This window comes from Macaca nemestrina, chromosome 4 (genome assembly GCF_043159975.1).
Source record: "Macaca nemestrina isolate mMacNem1 chromosome 4, mMacNem.hap1, whole genome shotgun sequence".
NCBI classification, from domain to species: Eukaryota; Metazoa; Chordata; class Mammalia; order Primates; family Cercopithecidae; genus Macaca; species Macaca nemestrina.
The window spans coordinates 563,902-582,547 of NC_092128.1; the positions used below are offsets into that span (position 1 = coordinate 563,902).

General features: G+C 44.7%; 1 protein-coding gene across 7 annotated transcripts in view; it reads left to right on the forward strand.

Moving 5' to 3' along the window:
- The window catches only part of LOC105474985 (extended synaptotagmin 2), a 100,916-nt gene that overhangs the window by 16,622 nt on the left and 65,648 nt on the right, over nucleotides 1-18,646 (forward strand). For 4 of the 7 annotated variants that reach the window (XM_071094169.1, XM_071094170.1, XM_071094168.1 and 1 more), the window contains exons 2-3: nucleotides 14,898-14,939; nucleotides 16,095-16,229. In XM_071094169.1, the coding sequence (XP_070950270.1) occupies nucleotides 14,898-14,939; nucleotides 16,095-16,229 (177 nt within the window). Of the gene's footprint in view, nucleotides 1-11,649; nucleotides 11,728-14,897; nucleotides 14,940-16,094; nucleotides 16,230-18,646 lie in introns of those variants that run through there. The other 3 variants (XM_071094165.1, XM_071094166.1, XM_071094167.1) reach the window with 1 other exon arrangement.

Below are 18,646 nucleotides of genomic sequence, written 5' to 3' on the forward strand. Positions count from 1 at the left end.
CCAAAAGGAACCCTGTTTTGTGCCCATTTGCAGTCACACCCTGTTTCCCCTCACCCAACCCATGGCAGCCACATCTGCTTTGTCTCTGTGGGTTTACCTGTCCTGGATATTTCCTGTAAACAGAGGCATGTAATATGTGTGTGATCTTTTATGTGTGGCCTCTTTCAGTAAGCATAGTTTTGAGGTTCATTTGCATTGTGGCATATACCAGTGTATCATCTCTTTAAGGCTGAATATTCCGGTACATGGCTGAACCACAGTTTGATTATCCATTCATCCACGATGGCCATTCGAGTTGTTTCCACCCTTTGGCTGTTGTGAATGGTGCTGCTGTGACGATTCGTGTACACATTTTTGTTTGAATACCCATTTTCAATTCTTTTGAGTATATACCTAGGAATAGAATTGTTGGGTCTGTGTTTAACATTTTGAGGAATGCCAAACTGTTTTCACAATGCCTGTACCACTTTACATTCTCCCCAGCAATGCACGAAGGTTGAATTCCTCCACATCCTTGCCCTCACTTGTGTTTCTCTGTTTTTATTGTTGTTGCTGTCCTAGTGGATGTAAAGTGGAAGTCACCGTGGCTCTGACTTACATCTGCCTGATGACTGACTGGTACCACCTTGACATGATGTCGTACATTTCTTCCACCTCCACATTCAGTTAAGTCGTTCGGTAGCTTGAAATTGGCCATGGTGGGAATATTCACACGTCAGAAGTTAGCAGTCTCAGCGACGTGGCTGTGAGCAGGAGCCAGCCCAAGCCCATCCCTGCTCTGAAGCGTGTACTTCTCCAGAGAGGCTCCCCCATCCTCTGGAAGGCAGGGCGGGTGCAGGCTGGCCTCTCCCGAGTGGTTCTGAGCCGGCCTGTGGCTGTGTGGCAGGGGAAGCTCTGGCTGCCTCTGATCCTCGTGCTCTGAGGCCCAGCCCTCCAGATGTTGTGACTAGGAGTCTGCAGTGCTTCCTAAGTGCCCCCTGGTCTGTCCCAAAGTCCAGTTTGTGCTTTCTCAGTACAGCATGCTTGCCAAAAGCTCTATTTTGCTCCTTCGAGTCCAGCTTCTTGCCCTGGGTAGCTTAGGAATTCAGCGAATTCCTCTTGAAAGAGACTGTACCCTTCTTCCTACTTCCCTCTCTCAGGGATCTTGGCCCCTCAGGTTCTGGTTGTTTAGCTGACCCAGACTCCAATTCTTGTCCCGCCAATCTCCTGAGACGTCCATAAACGCTGTTGGCTTCTTTGAATCCCAACCACATTTCTCTGGATCTCACCCTCTTGTAGCACAACCTAGAAGGAGAACAGCCATAGAAAGTTGACTCCCCGCTCTGTGGTCTCTGCCTCCCCTGAATCCTGCAGCGTTTCCAGGTGTGTGTGTGAGCTGGGCGGCCTGTGCACGTGTGCGGGAGCTTGTGTTTAGGCGCCTGTGTGTTCCTGTGAACGTATGCGGGAGCGTGTGTTCATGCGCCTGTGGTCCCTGTGCAGGTATGCGGGAGCTTGTGTTCAGGCGCCTGTATGTCCCTGTGCAGGTGTGCGGGAGCTTGTGTTCATGCCTGTGTGTTCCTGTGCAGGTGTGCGGGAGCGTGTGTTCAGGCGCCTGTGTGTTCCTGTGCAGGTGTGCGGGAGCTTGTGTTCAGGCGCCTGTGTGTCCCTGTGAACGTGCATAGTTCATCTTTATGGTCTCAACAAATATTTCCATTCTGATGTATTTCTCAGTGTTTAACTAATTTGGCAGATAATTTGGGACCCACAGTGGAATGACTTTGCCCCTCATTTATCACTGAGCTGAGCCATGGGCTCTTTAAGGACCAAATAGCTCACTGGAGTACCTTTGTTGGTTGGTTAAGCCACGAACAAGGAGCTCTGACTTAGGCCACTGATTTACTTTGGGTCCTCTGGCTTTACTTATTTGGTTCTGTTATTATTTGGGGAAGTGTCTGATTAAAATAAATGGGCCATGGTAAAAGCAGTATGTGTTTTATAGATTGAGATACTTATTTTTTGTTCTTAATTTTAATTTTTTTAATTTTCATTTTTTGAGAGACACAGTCTCATTCTGTTGCCACGCTGGAGTGCAGTGGTGCAGTCATGGCTTACTGCAGTCTTGACCTCCTGGGCTCAAGTGATCTTCCCACCTTGGCGTCCCAGAGTGCTGGGATTATAGGCTTGAGCCACTGTGCCTTACACCTTTTATTTTTTTTAACAGCTGTATTGAGCTATAATTCACATACCATACAATCCAGCCTTTTAAACTATACAATTAACTGTTTTACAGTGTATTCTCAGGATTGTGCAACCATCACCGAAATCTCTTCTTAGAACCTTTTGTCTTCCATAAAGAAACCCTATACCCATCAGCCCTCAATCCTCAGACCGCTCCACTGCTCTCCCTGTCATGCCCACCCTAGCCACCCACTAATTCACTTCGTCTCTATAGGAGGACACGTTCTGGACATCCCGTGTAAATGAAATATTACAACATCATCGTAGTCTTTGCGATGAGCTTTTTTTTTTTTTTTTCTCTCAAGACAGGGTCTCGCTGTGTCACCCAGGCTGGAGTGCAGTGACGTGATCGTTGCAGCCTCTACCTCCCAGGCTCAAGTGATCCTCCCATCTCAGCCTCCTGAGCAGCTGGGACCACAGGCATGCGCCACCATGCCCAGCTAATTTTTAGATGTTTTGTAGAGATGGAGCCTCACTGTGTTGGGCTGGTCTTGAACTTCTGGGCTCAAGTGATCCTCCTGCCTCTCAGCTTTGCACAGTGCTGGGATCACAGATGTGAGACACACCATGCCCAGCCTGCTTCTTTCACTTACTAGACAGTGTGACACATATTAGTGTTTCCTTTCCTTGTATTGACAAATAATTCTGTTGTATGAAAAGGCTACATTTTGTTTAGCCATTTACCGAGTAATGATCCTTTGAGCTTTTTCGACTTTTAGTCGAATATAAATCATGCTGCTGTGAGCTTTCATGTACAGGTGTTTGTGTGGATGTGTGTTTTCCTTTCTGTTGCGTATATACCTGTGGGTAGAATGGGTCATATGGTACCTCTATGTTTACATATTTTGAGGATCTGCTAAATTGATTTTCAAAGGGCCTACATCATTTTACGTTACCACTGGCATCAAATAGAGTTCCGATTTCCCAATGTCTTCACCAAAACTTGTGGTTAAAAGGAAAATCTCAAATTAAGTTTAACATAGTTTAATTGAACAAAGAATGATTCACGAATTGGGCAGTCCCTGAACCAGAATAGGTTCAAAGAGGCTCCAGTGCATCCATGTAGTGGAAGAACGTTTATGAGCAGAAAAAAGAAAGTGAGCTACAGAAACAGCCAGCCAGGTTGCAGTTCTGCATTTGCCTTATTTGGACGTGGTTTGAACAGCTGGCTGCCTGTGATTGGCCAAAACCTGATGGTTGGCCTAAGAGTAGGCTCCAGTCTCTTCACACATCCAGTTAGGAAACCTTCAGGCTGAAACTTACAGTATGTTAAGGAGACAGCTTTAGGCTGAACTTAATTTAACATTGTCTGTATTTTAACCATCCTAGTGGACATGAAGTGATATCTCATTGTGATTTTGATTTATATTTCTCTAACTGATCATGTTGAGCATCTTTTCATGTGCTTATTGGCCACTTTTATATCCTCTTTGGAGAAGTGTTTATATACAAATACTTTTGCCCACCGCCCCCAACCCCCCTTTTTTTTTTTGAGACAGAGTCTCACTCTGTCGCCAGGCTGGAGTGCAGTGGTGTGATCTCGGCTCACTGCAACCTTCGCCTCCCGGGTTCATGTGATTCTCCTGCCTCAGCCTCCCGAGTCGCTGGGACTACAGGCACCCACCACCACGCCCAGCTTTTTGTATTTTTAGTAGAGACAGGGTTTCACCATGTTGGCCAGGATGATCTCGATCTCTTGATGTCGTGATCCACCCGCCTTGGCCTCCCAAAGTGCTGGGATTACAGGTGTGAGCCACCACGCCCAGCCACTTTTGCCCATTTTTTAGTTGGTTTAATGTGATCCAAAGTTTACTACAGTAGCCCCCTCTTATCTGTGGGGGATATTTTTCAAGACCCCCAGTGAAACAGGATAGTGCCAAACCCAGTTGCTGTCAATCAGAACAACTGTTTTGTCTTCTACCCACAAACTTATTTGCTTATTTTTTTTGTTTGTTTTGTTTTGTTTTTTGTTTTGTTTTGTTTTTGAGATAGACTCTTTCCCTGTCACCCAGGCTGGAGTGTAATGGTGCAGTCTCAGCTCACTGCAACCTCCACCTCCCAGATTCAAGCAATTCTCGTGGCTCAGCCCCTCCCAAGTAGCTGGGACTACAGGCGCCCACCACCACACCAGGTTTTTTTTTTTTTTTTTTTTTTTTAAGTAGAGGTGGGATTTTGCATATTGGCCAGCCTGGTCTTGAACTCCTGACCTCAAGTGATCTGCTGGCCTCAGCCTCCCAAAGTGCTGGGATTATAGGCAAAGTGCTGGGATTATAGGCAAAGTGCTGCAATTACAGGTGTGAACCCCCGTGCCAGGTCCCAGCCACAAATTTAATGCCTTTTCCATGTTAAGGTTTGACATGTGACAGCAAAACTAGCATGAAATTATTTTCCTCCTTCAGTTTCACAGATGGAAGATGTGTTCTTACACCTTAGCAACCTCAGGGTATGATACTTTGCTTAATAAGTCGAGAACTTTCAGCTTTTCACTTAAAGGAAGCACTTTATGGCTTCTCTTTGGCATATCCGAATGACCAACATCACTATTGGTGTGTTTTGGGCCATTATTGAGTAAAGTAAAGGTGACTTTACACGAGCACGGTGATCCCACGGCACCTGAGGTGACGATCCAGACAGCACAGGTGAGTGGGCGGGAGCATGCTCAGGGCGTGTCGGACAGAGCGGGGCTCGTGTCTCGAGCGGGACGGAGTGAGATTTCATCACCCTACTCAGAACAGCATGCAGTTTAAAACTGACTGTTTCTGGAAGTTTCCATTTAATATTTTCTGACCTTGGTTGACTACAGGTAATGGAAATCACAGAACGTGGAACTGCCAATAAGTAGGGGATTTCTGTAGTAGGTAACAAATTGGAGGTCAGTGGGTTCGGTTTTCAAACTCTTTACCCCAGTTTTAAGATTTGGGGTATTTGTAATAAAAAAGGAATGTGTGGCAGACATTTTTCTGCGCCTGGAGCTGTGGGGTCTGCTCTCTGGAGAGAGGCTGGACGGCCCCATCCTGTGGCGCCATCCTTTTGCGGGTGTGCGCGTCCTGCTCAGTGGGCAGCAAGCCTCAGCTCATGGCCTGGCCTCCTGTTTGTTTTTGTGGCCAGTGAACAGCTTTTACATTTTTTAATGGCTGGAAGAAAGTGGCAGGTGAAAATGTTATGAAATTCAAATTTCAGTGACCATATTGAAGTTCTGTTGGAACACAGCCGTGCTCATTGGTTTGTACGCCAACTGTGGTTGAGTGGTTGTGGCAGAGACCTCACAGCCCACAAGTGCCCCAGATATCTCCTGTCTGACCCTTTATGGGGAATGTGTAACATCCAACAGCAGTGAGGCACACAGGCTATAATTGGGAAAGATGTTCTAGAACCTTGGTATCAAACATCCAGTGAAGGTAATGATCATATTCAGGAAAAAAGTACTAGTGTTTTCACATGTCTGATTATTTACTGTTTCTTCATTGTGTACAAACAAATAATTAAAAAGGAAACAGTAAGTTTTAGGGTGGTACATTTCCAACCTCCTCCTCATAAGTCGCGATAGTTACTATCTGCATGAGAATAAAGTTAAGCTGCTAGGAGATATATAAACTTATTTCTTGAAAACGTAAAATTCACAGATCCATTTTAAATCCGATCTTACTTCTTAATCCATGTAGATAGATTTTTAGTATTCCAGTCACTTCTGTAAATCTTTTTTTGTTGTTTTGTTTTGAGACGAAGTCTTACTCTGTCGCCCAGGCTGGAGTGCAGTGGCACAATCTTGGCTCACTGCAAACTCTGCCTTCCGGGTTCGCGCCATTCTCCTGCCTCAGCCTCCCGAGTAGCTAGGACTGCAGGTGCCCACCACCACGCCCGGCTAATTTTTTTGTATTTTTAATAGAGACAGGGTTTCAAATAACCCTGTTTTTCCAATCTCATATAGTTTCTCATATATATTAGAATAAACTATATATACTATATATATAGTCACACAAAGCTGGATTCATTTAAATAGTGTACAGAATATGTGCAATTAGTTCAGTGCTACAATTGCCCATCTATCTTTTAATCCATTCCAGTTAAAACATAAGCGTGTATATTTGAATTAATATTCATTTGATTTAAATTTAAAATAAAAACAACCAGATTGTCTTAGGTGTTTTAGTGAAGGAGATGAGAAGACAGATTTCCTACCCTTGGACTCGTTTTAATTTGTTATGTTCATGTAACTCATGCCAGGACTTCAGCTTAAATCACGATTATCAAATAATTATGTGACTTTTCTTTCTTTTAGCAGAGACAGGAAAATGTCTAAAGGACTTTAGAATTTTGTGAGAACATGGTTCAAATCTTTGAAAAATATTCTTCATGGCCATGTGTTTATGTGTAAATAAGTCTGTTGATATTAGTGTTTCCATGAAGGGATACCCTGTTGTTCTCCTGAGTAGAAGCTGTGAGGCGTCCCTATTTTAACTCTGCCATTGAATATTAGTCCTGGCTTAAATTCTCCTATAATTTCACGCATGCACTAAAAGGGGGCTTAACCCCTTTAAAAAATAAATGGATAGAGGAAGAGTATATGTCAGATGTAACATATGAAATTCAGGGTACGTTCTCTTATTAATTAAAACTAAGACTTGGATTTTAAGTGATTTAGACAGCTTTGTTACGAAAGGTATGCTCGGATGAACCTAGTTTTTAAACTTTTCTTTTACTTTGTTTTCTGATCTACCAAAATAGATGATGGTCACTTGTATAATGAAGATATAGTGAGGAAGCCCTGTAGGCCAGTGCCTCCTACGAAGTGTGCATCAGCGCCGACTCGGCTGCCACCGTCCACCTTCAGCCCAGAAGAGCCTTGTGCCCCTGGGGCCCATGGTGGTCACAGCTGAGGCTCAGCCATCATCCCTGTCGTGGCAAGAGTCCTTATTTTAAATTGTTAAGGGTTTAGGTGTCATAAGAAAGCAAAAATTTGCCATAGCTGTGGTAGACAACACCGTTGGATTTGTGGTGAGAAAGTCAAGGAGTGACTGTGATCACTACGTGTGGTCTCAGTTAAAAACTTCAGGGACGTTAGTGTCTTTTCGGATTTCCTAGTGAAATTTCTCATTAATGTACAAAGCACCTGGGGAGAATTTTGAAAGTGCTTTCTGTTAAGAAATGACCTTAAACAGATGGATTTTTAAGCATTGTCATTGCACCAAAGCATTGGGGTATCCAGTTACTCTGTTGCAGTAATCGAAGCCCGTAAACCACAGAGAAAATTACAATCTTGTGGATTTTGGAAAAGATCAATTGCTTTATTTACTGTGTGAATTAATTGATTGCCTGCTTTTTATGTAGACTAGAAATAGATAAAAATGGTTATCTTGTACAATTTCCTTTTACTATTCGAAGTAGTAATTTGACCATACTGTGACAGTTTATTACAAGGTTGACAGATGTTTTAGATTCCTCTCTACCTTTTTAACCTTGAATACTTTCTTTGTAGAAGCAACTATTTGGATAAAGCATCCTAGTATCTTTGAAAAAAATACCATTTAATTATTAAGATTTCTGACCTGCTTTTTCAGTTTCCATGAATACTGACCAAAGTCTCTAGAGAAGACGGGAGATGGGCACGTAGGATTTGAGGATCTTGAGGAGGGACAGATAGTTTGGGAGATGAGTAGATATTTGATTATACAAAGATCAGAAGGCACAAATTTGTGTTGGTACCAAATTATATTTAAGTCACTCTCCTGCTAAGTTCAGCAGCCCAGCTGTGGGGACGAGCAGAGATCCCCCCTGGTGTGGAGCGGTAACAAGTGCTCCATCAGATCCTCGTGCCTTACAGTTCTAAACATGTAAACGCCGTGTGCCTGGAAGTCTCGTCCACTGTCAGGAATATTGTCCCTAATACTTTTTCTCATGATAATCTGATACTATGAAGACGTGGTTCTGAGTTACTTTTCCCCAGGCCCCACAGAAGTGCTTCTCTTCCCTCCAGTACAGGGCACCAGTCTTCTTGGAAAGCACTGAATGGGGCCTTGGGTTCTCATGGGCCCCACCTCTGTGTGTATTAGAACCTTGGACTCCCTTTGGTTGTGCTGAGTGTGAACCAAAATTTTCTGGGCAGTTTTAATTTTCTGCACGTCTTTCTGACCATTTGCGCTGACTTTAATTCATATGCAGAGAGAACAATATAAAACATTTTAAATATTTAACGTTTTTAGTGTTTCCCCAGACCGAATTATTTGAATGCAGGCCACATCTGCTTAGGTAAACCTGTACTATGCTGAGCACTTCTAAGTAAAGGTGTGTTGCTTTCCTAAAAGCTTCTAGAAACCAGTTTCTGATTACTCTTGTGATGTAACTAATAAGAGGCGTCTCATGTTCTTGTAGAACCGTGGTTCTCCTGTCCTTTTTGCCTTATCTGTTCCATTTTTGAGATTGTGTTGATTTTAGACAAGGAAACAAAGCTACCTGCTTAGATTTTTTTCATTTCATAGGCTTAACGTAGAACTAGCCACATGGTGTAGGAAGGTTGGTGTTTTCAGATGGCCAATGAACGGGTGACCCTGTCACTTAGGTGCCTTCTGAGGCACGGCGGGGTTGGACCCCACCTGTGCTGGTGGGGCCTGCTCCAGGGCACACTCTCGATTGCTGTGCCAGTGACTCACATTCCTTCTTCCTTCCCCTTTAGTTGTGGTCTAAGAGAGGGAAAGAATTCTTCCCTGCAACCAGCCATTGCTTCCAGTAAGAATTTTGTGTATTTTGTTTTTTCCTTTTTAAAATAGTGCCTAAAGCGTTACGCAGCATTGAGCAAAGCTCAAATCCTTCTTGGAATGAGGAAGAATCTTGAATAAATGAACTTGATTGGCAAGTTCATGATTTCATGTTTAGTGGCATTTTGTTTCTAACAGAATCATTTTATCCATTTATCTTTAAAATTTTCCTTAAAGGTATTAAATCAGCAATGTCTCAGGTATAGCATCTTTCTTAATATTTTCTGAGACATTACCTGTCTAAACTTATTCTAGGTTTTTATTTTTAAAAAGGAATGAGTCAGCAGAATTGTTACTGCATGTTTCAGTGTTACTAATGCTAATGGAATTTTTTTATTTTATTTTTTATTTTTTTTATTTTTTTTTGAGACGGAGTCTTGCGCTGTCACCCAGGCTGGAGTGCAGTGGCGCAATCTCAGCTCACTTCAAGCTCCGCTCCTGGGTTCATGCCATTCTCCTGCCTCAGCCTCCTGGGTAGCTGGGACTACAGGCGCCTGCCACCACGCCCGGCTAAGTTTTTGTATTTTTAGTAGAGACGGGGTTTCACCATGTTAGCCAGGATGGTCTCGATCTCCTGACCTCGTGATCCCCCCTCCTCGGCCTCCCAAAGGGCTGGGATTACAGGTGCGAGCTACCGTGCCCGGCCAATGCTAATGGCCTCTACGTTCCTTGTCAAGTGCCTGCTGTACTTTTTTTTTGTAATTAAAAATGCTTGTATCAGCCTGGTGCAGTAGGTTGCTCATGCCTGTAATCCCAGCACTTTTAGAGCCCGAGGCAGATGGATCACTTGAGGCCAGGAGTTTGAGACCACCATGGCCAACATGGCAAAACACTGTCTGTACTAAAACTACAAAAATTAGCCACTTGTGGTGGCGGGCACCTGTAGTCCCAGCTACTCCAGAGGCCTAGGCAGGATAATTGCTTCAACCTGGGAGGCGGAGGTTGTAGTGAGCTGAGATCCTGCCGCTGCACTCCAGCCTGAGTGACAGAGTTAGACTCCATCTCAAAAAAAAAAAAAAAAAGAAAAATGCTTATATCGTGCATAGGACGTGGAATTTATGAACACTAAAATCCTATGCAAGTTCAGTGATTGTTAATACTGGTCTTCAAGGAGAATGTTGTTTGAAGAAAGACATTCCTTTTATTAAATTTTTGTTTTAAATGTTAGCTTTCAATTTTTTTATGTTTGGAAATGGGAGGAATATGATTTAATTGGCAAGAAAATTTTGACCGTTTATGTCAATTCCATCCTGTATACTTCAGCGTGGCGTAACAGGAAGGCCTCTGGAGTCCTTTGGGTCTGGATCTCTTTATTCTACCTGTTCCCCCAAGGCATTCTGTTGTCTGTTAGATGGAGCCACTAATTGTTCAGAGGTTCTGGTGAGGATTAAACAAAATATTGTATGTAGAGTTCCTGGAGCACAGTTAAATGCTCTTTGTATATTTGGTTTAATTTTTCTAAACAAAACAACTTTGGTAATAGCAGCAGCATATCAGAATCTAAAATATGCCTTTGTTCTTTTAAAAGGTAACATTAAAGAGATGTTTGCAGGGTGTCAACTCAAATATAATAGAAACTTGAATAATCGTACAATGATTATTTCTAGTTCATGGAGATAATATAAATATAGAAATTTGTTTTATAATTAGAACTTAAAAGAGATTTGAGTCTTTTTTTTTTAAGCCGAAAGATAAGATTTAAAACTGAATATGTGTTCCTATGTGACTGAGGACTGTGTTTTCTGTGATCCCTGTGTGTCCCAGTCTTTCTCTGTGATGTTTTTGCTACTTTAGATTCTGTTTTATGCAACATAAGCAAATGTTTATGAATATGTATTAGTGAGAAGCAGAGTTTGACTTAGTGAACAGATTTTAAAATTTGGTAACAGATTTACTTTGTTCAAATTTGATATATTCTCTTTCTCATTTTCTTTGGCACATTGGAATCATCACTCATAAACGAAAACCTCAGAACTATTGAATGTCTTGGGCTACCACTACTATGAGACAGCTAGATTCTAACACAAGCCAGTTAAATTCTAACACAAGCCAGTTCACTTGTATTCAAACCTTATTTGGGCAGAGGGTTTCTCTATTCATTCCAGAACAGAATGGGGCACTACCGGCAGTTCCTCCCATGCTCCTCCTGCAACTCTGCCTCACTGCAGGCGTGGGTGCCTCCTCCTCCTATGCTCCTGCCCGTCACTGCCTCACTGCAGGTGTGGGTGCCGGCTTCACCCATTCTCCTGCCCATCAGTGCCTCACTGCAGGTGTGGGTGCCGACTCCTCCGACACTCCTGTCCATCACTGCCTCACTGCAGGTGTGGGTACCACCTCCTCCCATGCTCCTGTCCGTCACTGCCTCACTGCAGGCGTGGGTGCCGCCTCCTCTCACGCTCCTGCCCATCAGTGCCTCACTGCAGGCGTGGGTGCCACCTCCTCCCATGCTCCTGTCCGTCACTGCCTCACTGCAGGCGTGGGTGCCACCTCCTCCCATGCTCCTGTCCGTCACTGCCTCACTGCAGGCATGGGTGCCACCGCCTCCCACTCTCCTGCCCATCAATGCCTCACTGCAGGCGTGGGTACCGCCTCCTTGCATGCTCCTGTCCGTCACTGCCTCACTGCAAGCGTGGGTGCCGGCTTCACCCATTCTCCTGTCCATCACTGCCTCACTGCAGGCGTGGGTGCTGGTCCCATGCTCCTGTCCATCCTGAGGCTGTCCAGGAGCCCACCAAGAGACACCTCATTAGAACAAAAGGTGCTCCTACTACCCAAGAAATTCCAAGAGATTTAGTACCTTTGTATGGGGAATCAGGGATGAGAGACCAAATGTTAGAACAAAAGATTCTCCTAGCACTCCTACCTACAAAGGGTTTTAGGAGTTCTATGTTAGGTACTAGGGGCAGAGACCAAATATATGTATTTCTTGTTATTTCACACCTGGCCAACCCCAGCTCTTATACGGCTAGTTTCTTTCTTTCTTTTTTGTTTGTTTGTTTGTTTGTTTTTGAGACGGAGTCCCAGGCTGGAGTGCAGTGGCGCAATCTCAGCTCACTGCAACCTCCACCTGCTGGGTTCAAGCAATTCTGCCTCAGCCTTCTGGGTAGCTGGGACTACAGGTGTGCACCACCACGCCTGGCTAATTTTTTTGTATTTTTAGTAGAGACTGAGTTTCTCCATCCTGGCCAGGTTGGTCGCGAACTCCTGACCTCGTGATCCGTCCGCCTTGGCCTCCCAAAGTGCTGGGATTACAGGCGTGAGCCACAGCACCTGGCCTACGGCCTCTTTCTGAATCTTCCATGGACCCTTCCAGGCAGCAGCGGACTCTCCTTCCTGTGCCGGCACTGTTCTCCCTCCCTGGCTGGCGGCCACGCCTCCCACACCAGCCCCTCCTCCAGCAACAAGCCTCCAAGGACAGCAGCAGGTCTCATTCCCGCTGGATCTGGAGGAAGTGCTTGATAAATAGATTCTTCAACAGAACAGTCAACACATGTGCAGGAGATTAAATACGGCCCAGTGACTAATAAAATCAGAACTCACCTTATTTTTGCTGTGATATATGACTGAGTAGAGAAGCTTTATTATTATTACATAAGTATAATTCTGTAGGTGATTCTGGTACTGGTATGTTTAGCTTTAAGGTGTTGCTCAGGCGTTAAGGATGACAGGATGAGTAGGACTTTACTAGCATACTGTCAGACCAAATTTGAGAAGTACCAGTAAACTTAGAGAAATCTAATGTTAGAGAAGGAAGAATGTTTTCATTTTGGAACATTTTTTACAGGAGTCATTTTATGATATTTATCTTTAAAACTTGGTGTTCCAAAACATTTTTCTTTACAAATCAAATTTGGAGTAGATTACTTGGTGTAAGATAATCCTGTTTCCAAGTATCGTTTTCATCTAATATCATTAAAATATGGTTTAATTAATGAAAATTGCACTTTCACATAATTTTGGTCATTTGTTATATAAAAATAGTACTCCTGTATTAGAAACATTTTCTTAATTTTAATCCTAAATTACAGAATTAGTTCATGCTTATAAGGATTTCAAAAGCATAGAAATACAGAGGGAAATGTAAGAGCTGAGTTTCCTCATTACTAGTTTCGTACATATTCTTGCAGACCTCTTTTCTGTGCATTTATTAGCATGTGTAACTTACATTAGAACATGTTTCTATACACATGCATATGTGTACGATATTTTTAAAACTATATGGCCCCTTAATTTTTTTTTTTTTTTTTTTTTTTTTTTGAGACGGAGTCTCACTCTGTCCCAGGCTGGAGTGCAGTGACACGATCTCGGCTCACTGCAACCTCCGCCTCCCAGGTTCTCCTGCCACAGCCTCCTGAGTAGCTGGGATTGCAGGCGCACACCACCATGCCTGGCTAATTTTTGTATTTTTAGTAGAGACGGGGTTTCACCATGTTGATCTCTTAACCTTGTGATCCGCCCGCCTTAGCCTCCCAAAGTGCTGGGATTGCAGGCGTGAGCCACCGCGCCTGGCCAAGGATGTTTTATTTTAGCCCCAATGGCAGAGAAAATATATTCTTTCTCTTTTTTTTCAATCCAGAGAAAGGGTCTCACTCTGTCACTCAGGCTGGAGAGCAGTAGTTCAATCATGGCTCACTGCAGCCTGGAACTTCTGGACTGAAGTGATCCTCCCGTCTCAGCTTCTGAGTAGCTGGGACTGGGACTACAGGTGTGCACCACCATTTTTTTTAGAGACAGAATCTCACTATGTTGCCTAGGCTTGTCTTGAACATCTGGCCTCAAGCAGTCCTCCTGCCTCAGCCTCCCACTATATTGGAATTACAAGTGTGAGCCACCGCGCCCAGTCCCCTTTTTTTTAAAATAGGTTTTCTTTTTTTTTTTTTGAGACAGACTCTCCCTCTGTCATCCAGGCTGGAGTGCAGTGGCACAATCTCGACTAGCTACAACCTCCACCTCCCAGGTTCAAGCGATTCTCCTGCCTCAGCCTCCCAAGTAGCTGGGATTACAGGCGGGTACCGCCACACTCTGCTAATTTTTGTATTTTTAGTAGAGACGGGGTTTCCCCATGTTGGCCAGGCTGGTGTTGAACTCCTGGCTTTAAGTAATCCACCCGCCTCAGCCTCCTAAAATGTTGGGATTACAGGAATGAGCCACCATACCTGGCCCTAAATAGGTTTCTTTTCTCCTGTACAAACCCTTCTCCAGTATCCAGGCCCTCCCTGCAGAATTTTAAGGGGGATCCCCATCTGGGTGAAGGTGGGAGACGGGACAGAGGGGAGCCAAGTAAGGAAGAGTGTCTCTTGGCTGGTTTGGGCCAAAAGAGAAAAGCAAAAGGAAAGAGTGAATTTTATTTTAGTTTATATTTTGTTACTTTATTTTGTGGAGTCTCATTATGTTGTCCAGACTAGGGTGCAGCACTAATTACAAGCATGATTCTAGCACATTGCAGACAAGCTCCTGGGCTCAAGGGATCCTCCCACCTCAGCCTCCCAAGTACCTGGGACTTGCAGGTTTGCGCCACCATGGCTGACCTGGGCAGGGTAGAGGCTCAGCCTAAATTTCCAGGACATGATGATAATATACTAACTAGAAGCATGTTTTTTTAAACAAGGTGAAGGTCAGTTTTGTATAATCTATGATGTTTCAGATTCCAGTGAATTTCCTCTGGACAGTGGGGTGCAGGGAAGACTCTGATGGCATTTTCCACACTCGAATTTTCTGCTCATCATGTTCTCAGAATGTAAAGAGCTGGGGTGCCATACATTTCACTTTCCCTCCTTGGAGACCAGTTTCCAAAGCTTTAGAGCAGAGTGTTTTAAAGAAGCATCATGTAAACATAGGACATATGATGGGAATATGAAATTGCCTGCTTGACATTTTATTTACAGTTGTTGGGAGTTAATAAGTCATATGTGTGTATTTTCTTCCTAGGTTCATTTTCCAGACACTGAAAGAGCAGAATGGCTAAATAAGGTAAGATTAGAGTATACCAAATACCGTCTATCAGTGGAATTGGAGGATGAGATACCATCTTTCCATATTTGGGAATTTGCATGTTGGTAACATTTGAGCTCGTTTGGACTTTAGTGGGTTGGCTTCTGCTCCCCAAAGACCTCAGTCATAACAAATGCATTTCTTTTCTTTCCAGAGAGTGAGAACTGTCTCTTTGACTTGAGAAAAGTATAGGCATGTGCATATTTATATCTCTGGCCATGTGTCTTCTTTTCTGAACAGCCAGGGCTCAAATCTATTTTATAATAATCATAAGTTTTAAGAAACATTACAAAGAAAGAAATAACTTACAAGAAACTGAATAATCGATAACAATCCTTTTTTTTTTTTTGAGATGGAGTTTCACTCTTGTTGCCCAGGCTGGAGTGCAATGGCGCGATCTCAGCTCACCGCAACCTCCACCTCCCGGGTTCAAGTGATTCTCCTGCCTTGGCCTCCCAAGTAGCTGGGATTACAGGCATGCGCCACCACACCCGGCTAATTTTGTATTTTTAGTAGAGATGGAGTTTCTCTATATTGGTCAGGCTGGTCTCGAACTCCCAACCTCAGATGATCGCCTGCCTCAGCCTCCCAAATTGCTGGGATTACAGGCGTGAGCCCCTGCACACAGCCAGCAATCATTTTTTTAAAGGTTATGTTTTTAGAACAGTATACCTTGAATTAGATCTGTTTTATCTCTGTATTTCGTGCATCTTTAGGGCTACACAGTGAACTCAGATGTTGATAATGATCACTTTAAAGTGCTGGAAGTTCATTTGTCATTAAAAATATAGGTGCTTATTAATATTTATACAGTTGAAGAACTATAAATATTACTGTTGTTTTCAGCAACAAGTTGAAACCACAGGACTTTTAGAAATCTTTACATGTGCTGACATACTTACACAGAATATTTAACCAGAATAACTAGTTCCTGCAACGTATTAGGTAATCAGTAGTTGGTTTTTCTAATAACTTTTTAGAATTTAGATCATGTTGATTTTGCATAACAAGAAGATCCTCCCCCCTCTTTATTTTCAAAACCAGGTTTGGTCCATTGCGAGAGTTTCTCACGAGCACTCGTGTGTGTCATGCATTATAGCATTTTGTTTACACTGAGTTCTTTTTCCTTTCCAGACTGTAAAACACATGTGGCCTTTCATTTGCCAATTTATAGAGAAGTTGTTTCGAGAAACTATAGAACCAGCTGTGCGGGGAGCAAACACCCACCTCAGCACCTTTAGTTTCACGAAGGTCGACGTGGGCCAGCAGGTCAGTGGTGTTCTCTTAAGTATCCTCACATGTGCACACAGTCAGACTGCTGTGAAAACATGAAAAACACATTTTATTTTTTTTTGTTTCTTCTTGAGACGGAGTCTCGCTCTGTCGCCCAGGCTGGAGTGCAGTGACACTATCTTGGCTCACTGCAGTCTCCGCCTCCCAGGTTCACACTATTCTCCTGCCTCAGCCTCCCGAGTAGCTGGGACCACAGGCACCCGCCACCACGCCCGGCTAATTTTTTGTATTTTTAGTAGAGATGGAGTTTCACCATGTTAGCAGGACGGTCTCGATCTCCTGACCTCGTGATCCGCCCGCCTCGGCCTCCCAAAGTGCTAGGACTACAGGCGTGAGCCACCGCGCCCAGCCAAAAAACACATTTTCTTTCCATTTTTTTTTTTTTCAGACGGGGGCCTCACTATGTTGCCCTGCTTGGCCTCAGACTCCTAGGCTCAAGTGATCTTCCTGCCTCAGGCTCCCAACTAGCTGGATGTATGTTTTTTAAACAACTTCAATGAGCCCAGTGGCTCATGCTTATGATCCCAGCACTTTGGGAGACCTGAGCTAGAGACCAGCCTGGGCAACGAAGTGGGACCCCGTCTCTGCAAAAAAGTTTCAAAGTTAGCTGGGTGTGGTGGTGCACGTGTGTGGTCCGGACTACACGGGAGGCTGAGGCAGGAGGGTCACTTGAGCCCCAGGAGGTCGAGACTGGTGAGCCATGATTGCACTACTGCATTCCAGCCTGAGTGACAGAGTGAGACCCTATTTCAAAAACCAGACAGCTTCAAATTATGTTCTGAGGAAAATTGTTCACCAAGAAGGTCTACCGGGTGTACCTGCATTTCCCACTCAGGCTCTGTCTCCAGCCGCGGTGCCTTTTCCCGTCTGTCAGGAGGCCGTCCTGCTGCCCTCTTGCCCTCACTGCCCCTTCCCATCTCTGTCACTCAGGCTCTGCCTCCAGCCATGGTGCCTTTGCCCATCTCTGTCTGGAGGCTGTCCTGCTGCCCTCTCGCCCATGGTGCCCCTTCCCGTCTCTGTCACTCAGGCTCTGCCTCCTGCCACGGTGCCTTTTCCCATCTCTGCCGGGAGGCCGTCCTGCTTCCCTCTAACCCTCACTGCCCCTTCCCATCTGCCGGGAGGCCGTCCTGCTGCCTTCTTGTCCGAGGTGCTCTCTTGGCCATGTCAGCCTCCGTCGCATGGCTTCTCTTTAACACTGACTTTTTTCCCCTCACGTGTCTTTCTGCTCCATGTTCTTCTGTCAGCACGCCCTTTTCGCGCTAGTTTTAAGTAGTCTTTCCTGTGAGAGAGTTTGATACGTGAATTCATGCTAAATGTGCAGTAATTGACATGTTTAAGGTGTTTACCCCTCTCGGGATGTTAAAAAACAAAACTAATGACTCTAATGCTGGTAAGGTAGGTACACCATTCATTACGTAGGTGGAAGGAAAGACGAATTTTGTTAACGGAGTCACATTATGTAAAAAGGAAAGCTCTACTTCCTAATACCACTTCTCATAAAAGCCTCAAGTGTACATTTAGTTGATCATGGGAAGTTTTTCTTTTTATTTTATATTTTTAAATCAGTGTTTAAGTAGCAACAGTCCAAGGTAACATTTTTTTATATGCCTAAAGACTCAGAACGTGAGAGTTCTTATAAACACACACACAGTCCGCACATGTTGGTGCACGCACAGCAGAGTAAGCACACAGACATCCCCGCACGGTGTGGTTCAGGGTTGTGATAGATGTGGCTGCAGGAGGGTCTGGCATGGCCACTGTGTATTTGTCACCTGTTAGCGGGCACCCGTGTCCACCCCATGCTCTCCAGGGTGCTGGCCACCTTTCTCCGTCAGAGCTGACTTTCTATGTGCAGAGAATGCTCTGTCTCAGAAGCAGTTACTCCAGACCCAGTGCCTCCTGTGCAGCCTTACATGTGACACCTGCCTGTATGTGCTGCTGCTTTTCTTGTGGCATGCCTGAGGCGTGGCCATCCTGTGCAAGAGCCCGTGTCTCTACACAGGACACCTGTGGGACGAGCCCGTGTCTCTACACAGGACGCCTGCAGGACGAGCCCGTGTCTCTACACAGGACGCCTGCAGGACGAGCCCGTGTCTCTACACAGGACGCCTGTGGGACGAGCCCGTGTCTCTACACAGGACGCCTGCAGGACGAGCCCGTGTCTCTACACAGGACGCCTGCAGGACGAGCCCGTGTCTCTACACAGGACGCCTGCGGGACGAGCCCGTGTCTCTACACAGGACGCCTGTGGGACTAGCCCGTGTCTCTACACAGGACGCCTGTGGGATGAGCCCGTGTCTCTACACAGGACGCCTGCAGGACGAGCCCGTGTCTCTACACAGGATGCCTGTAGTACGTTTTCAGTGTTGACTTTACCTTCAACACCTAAAATG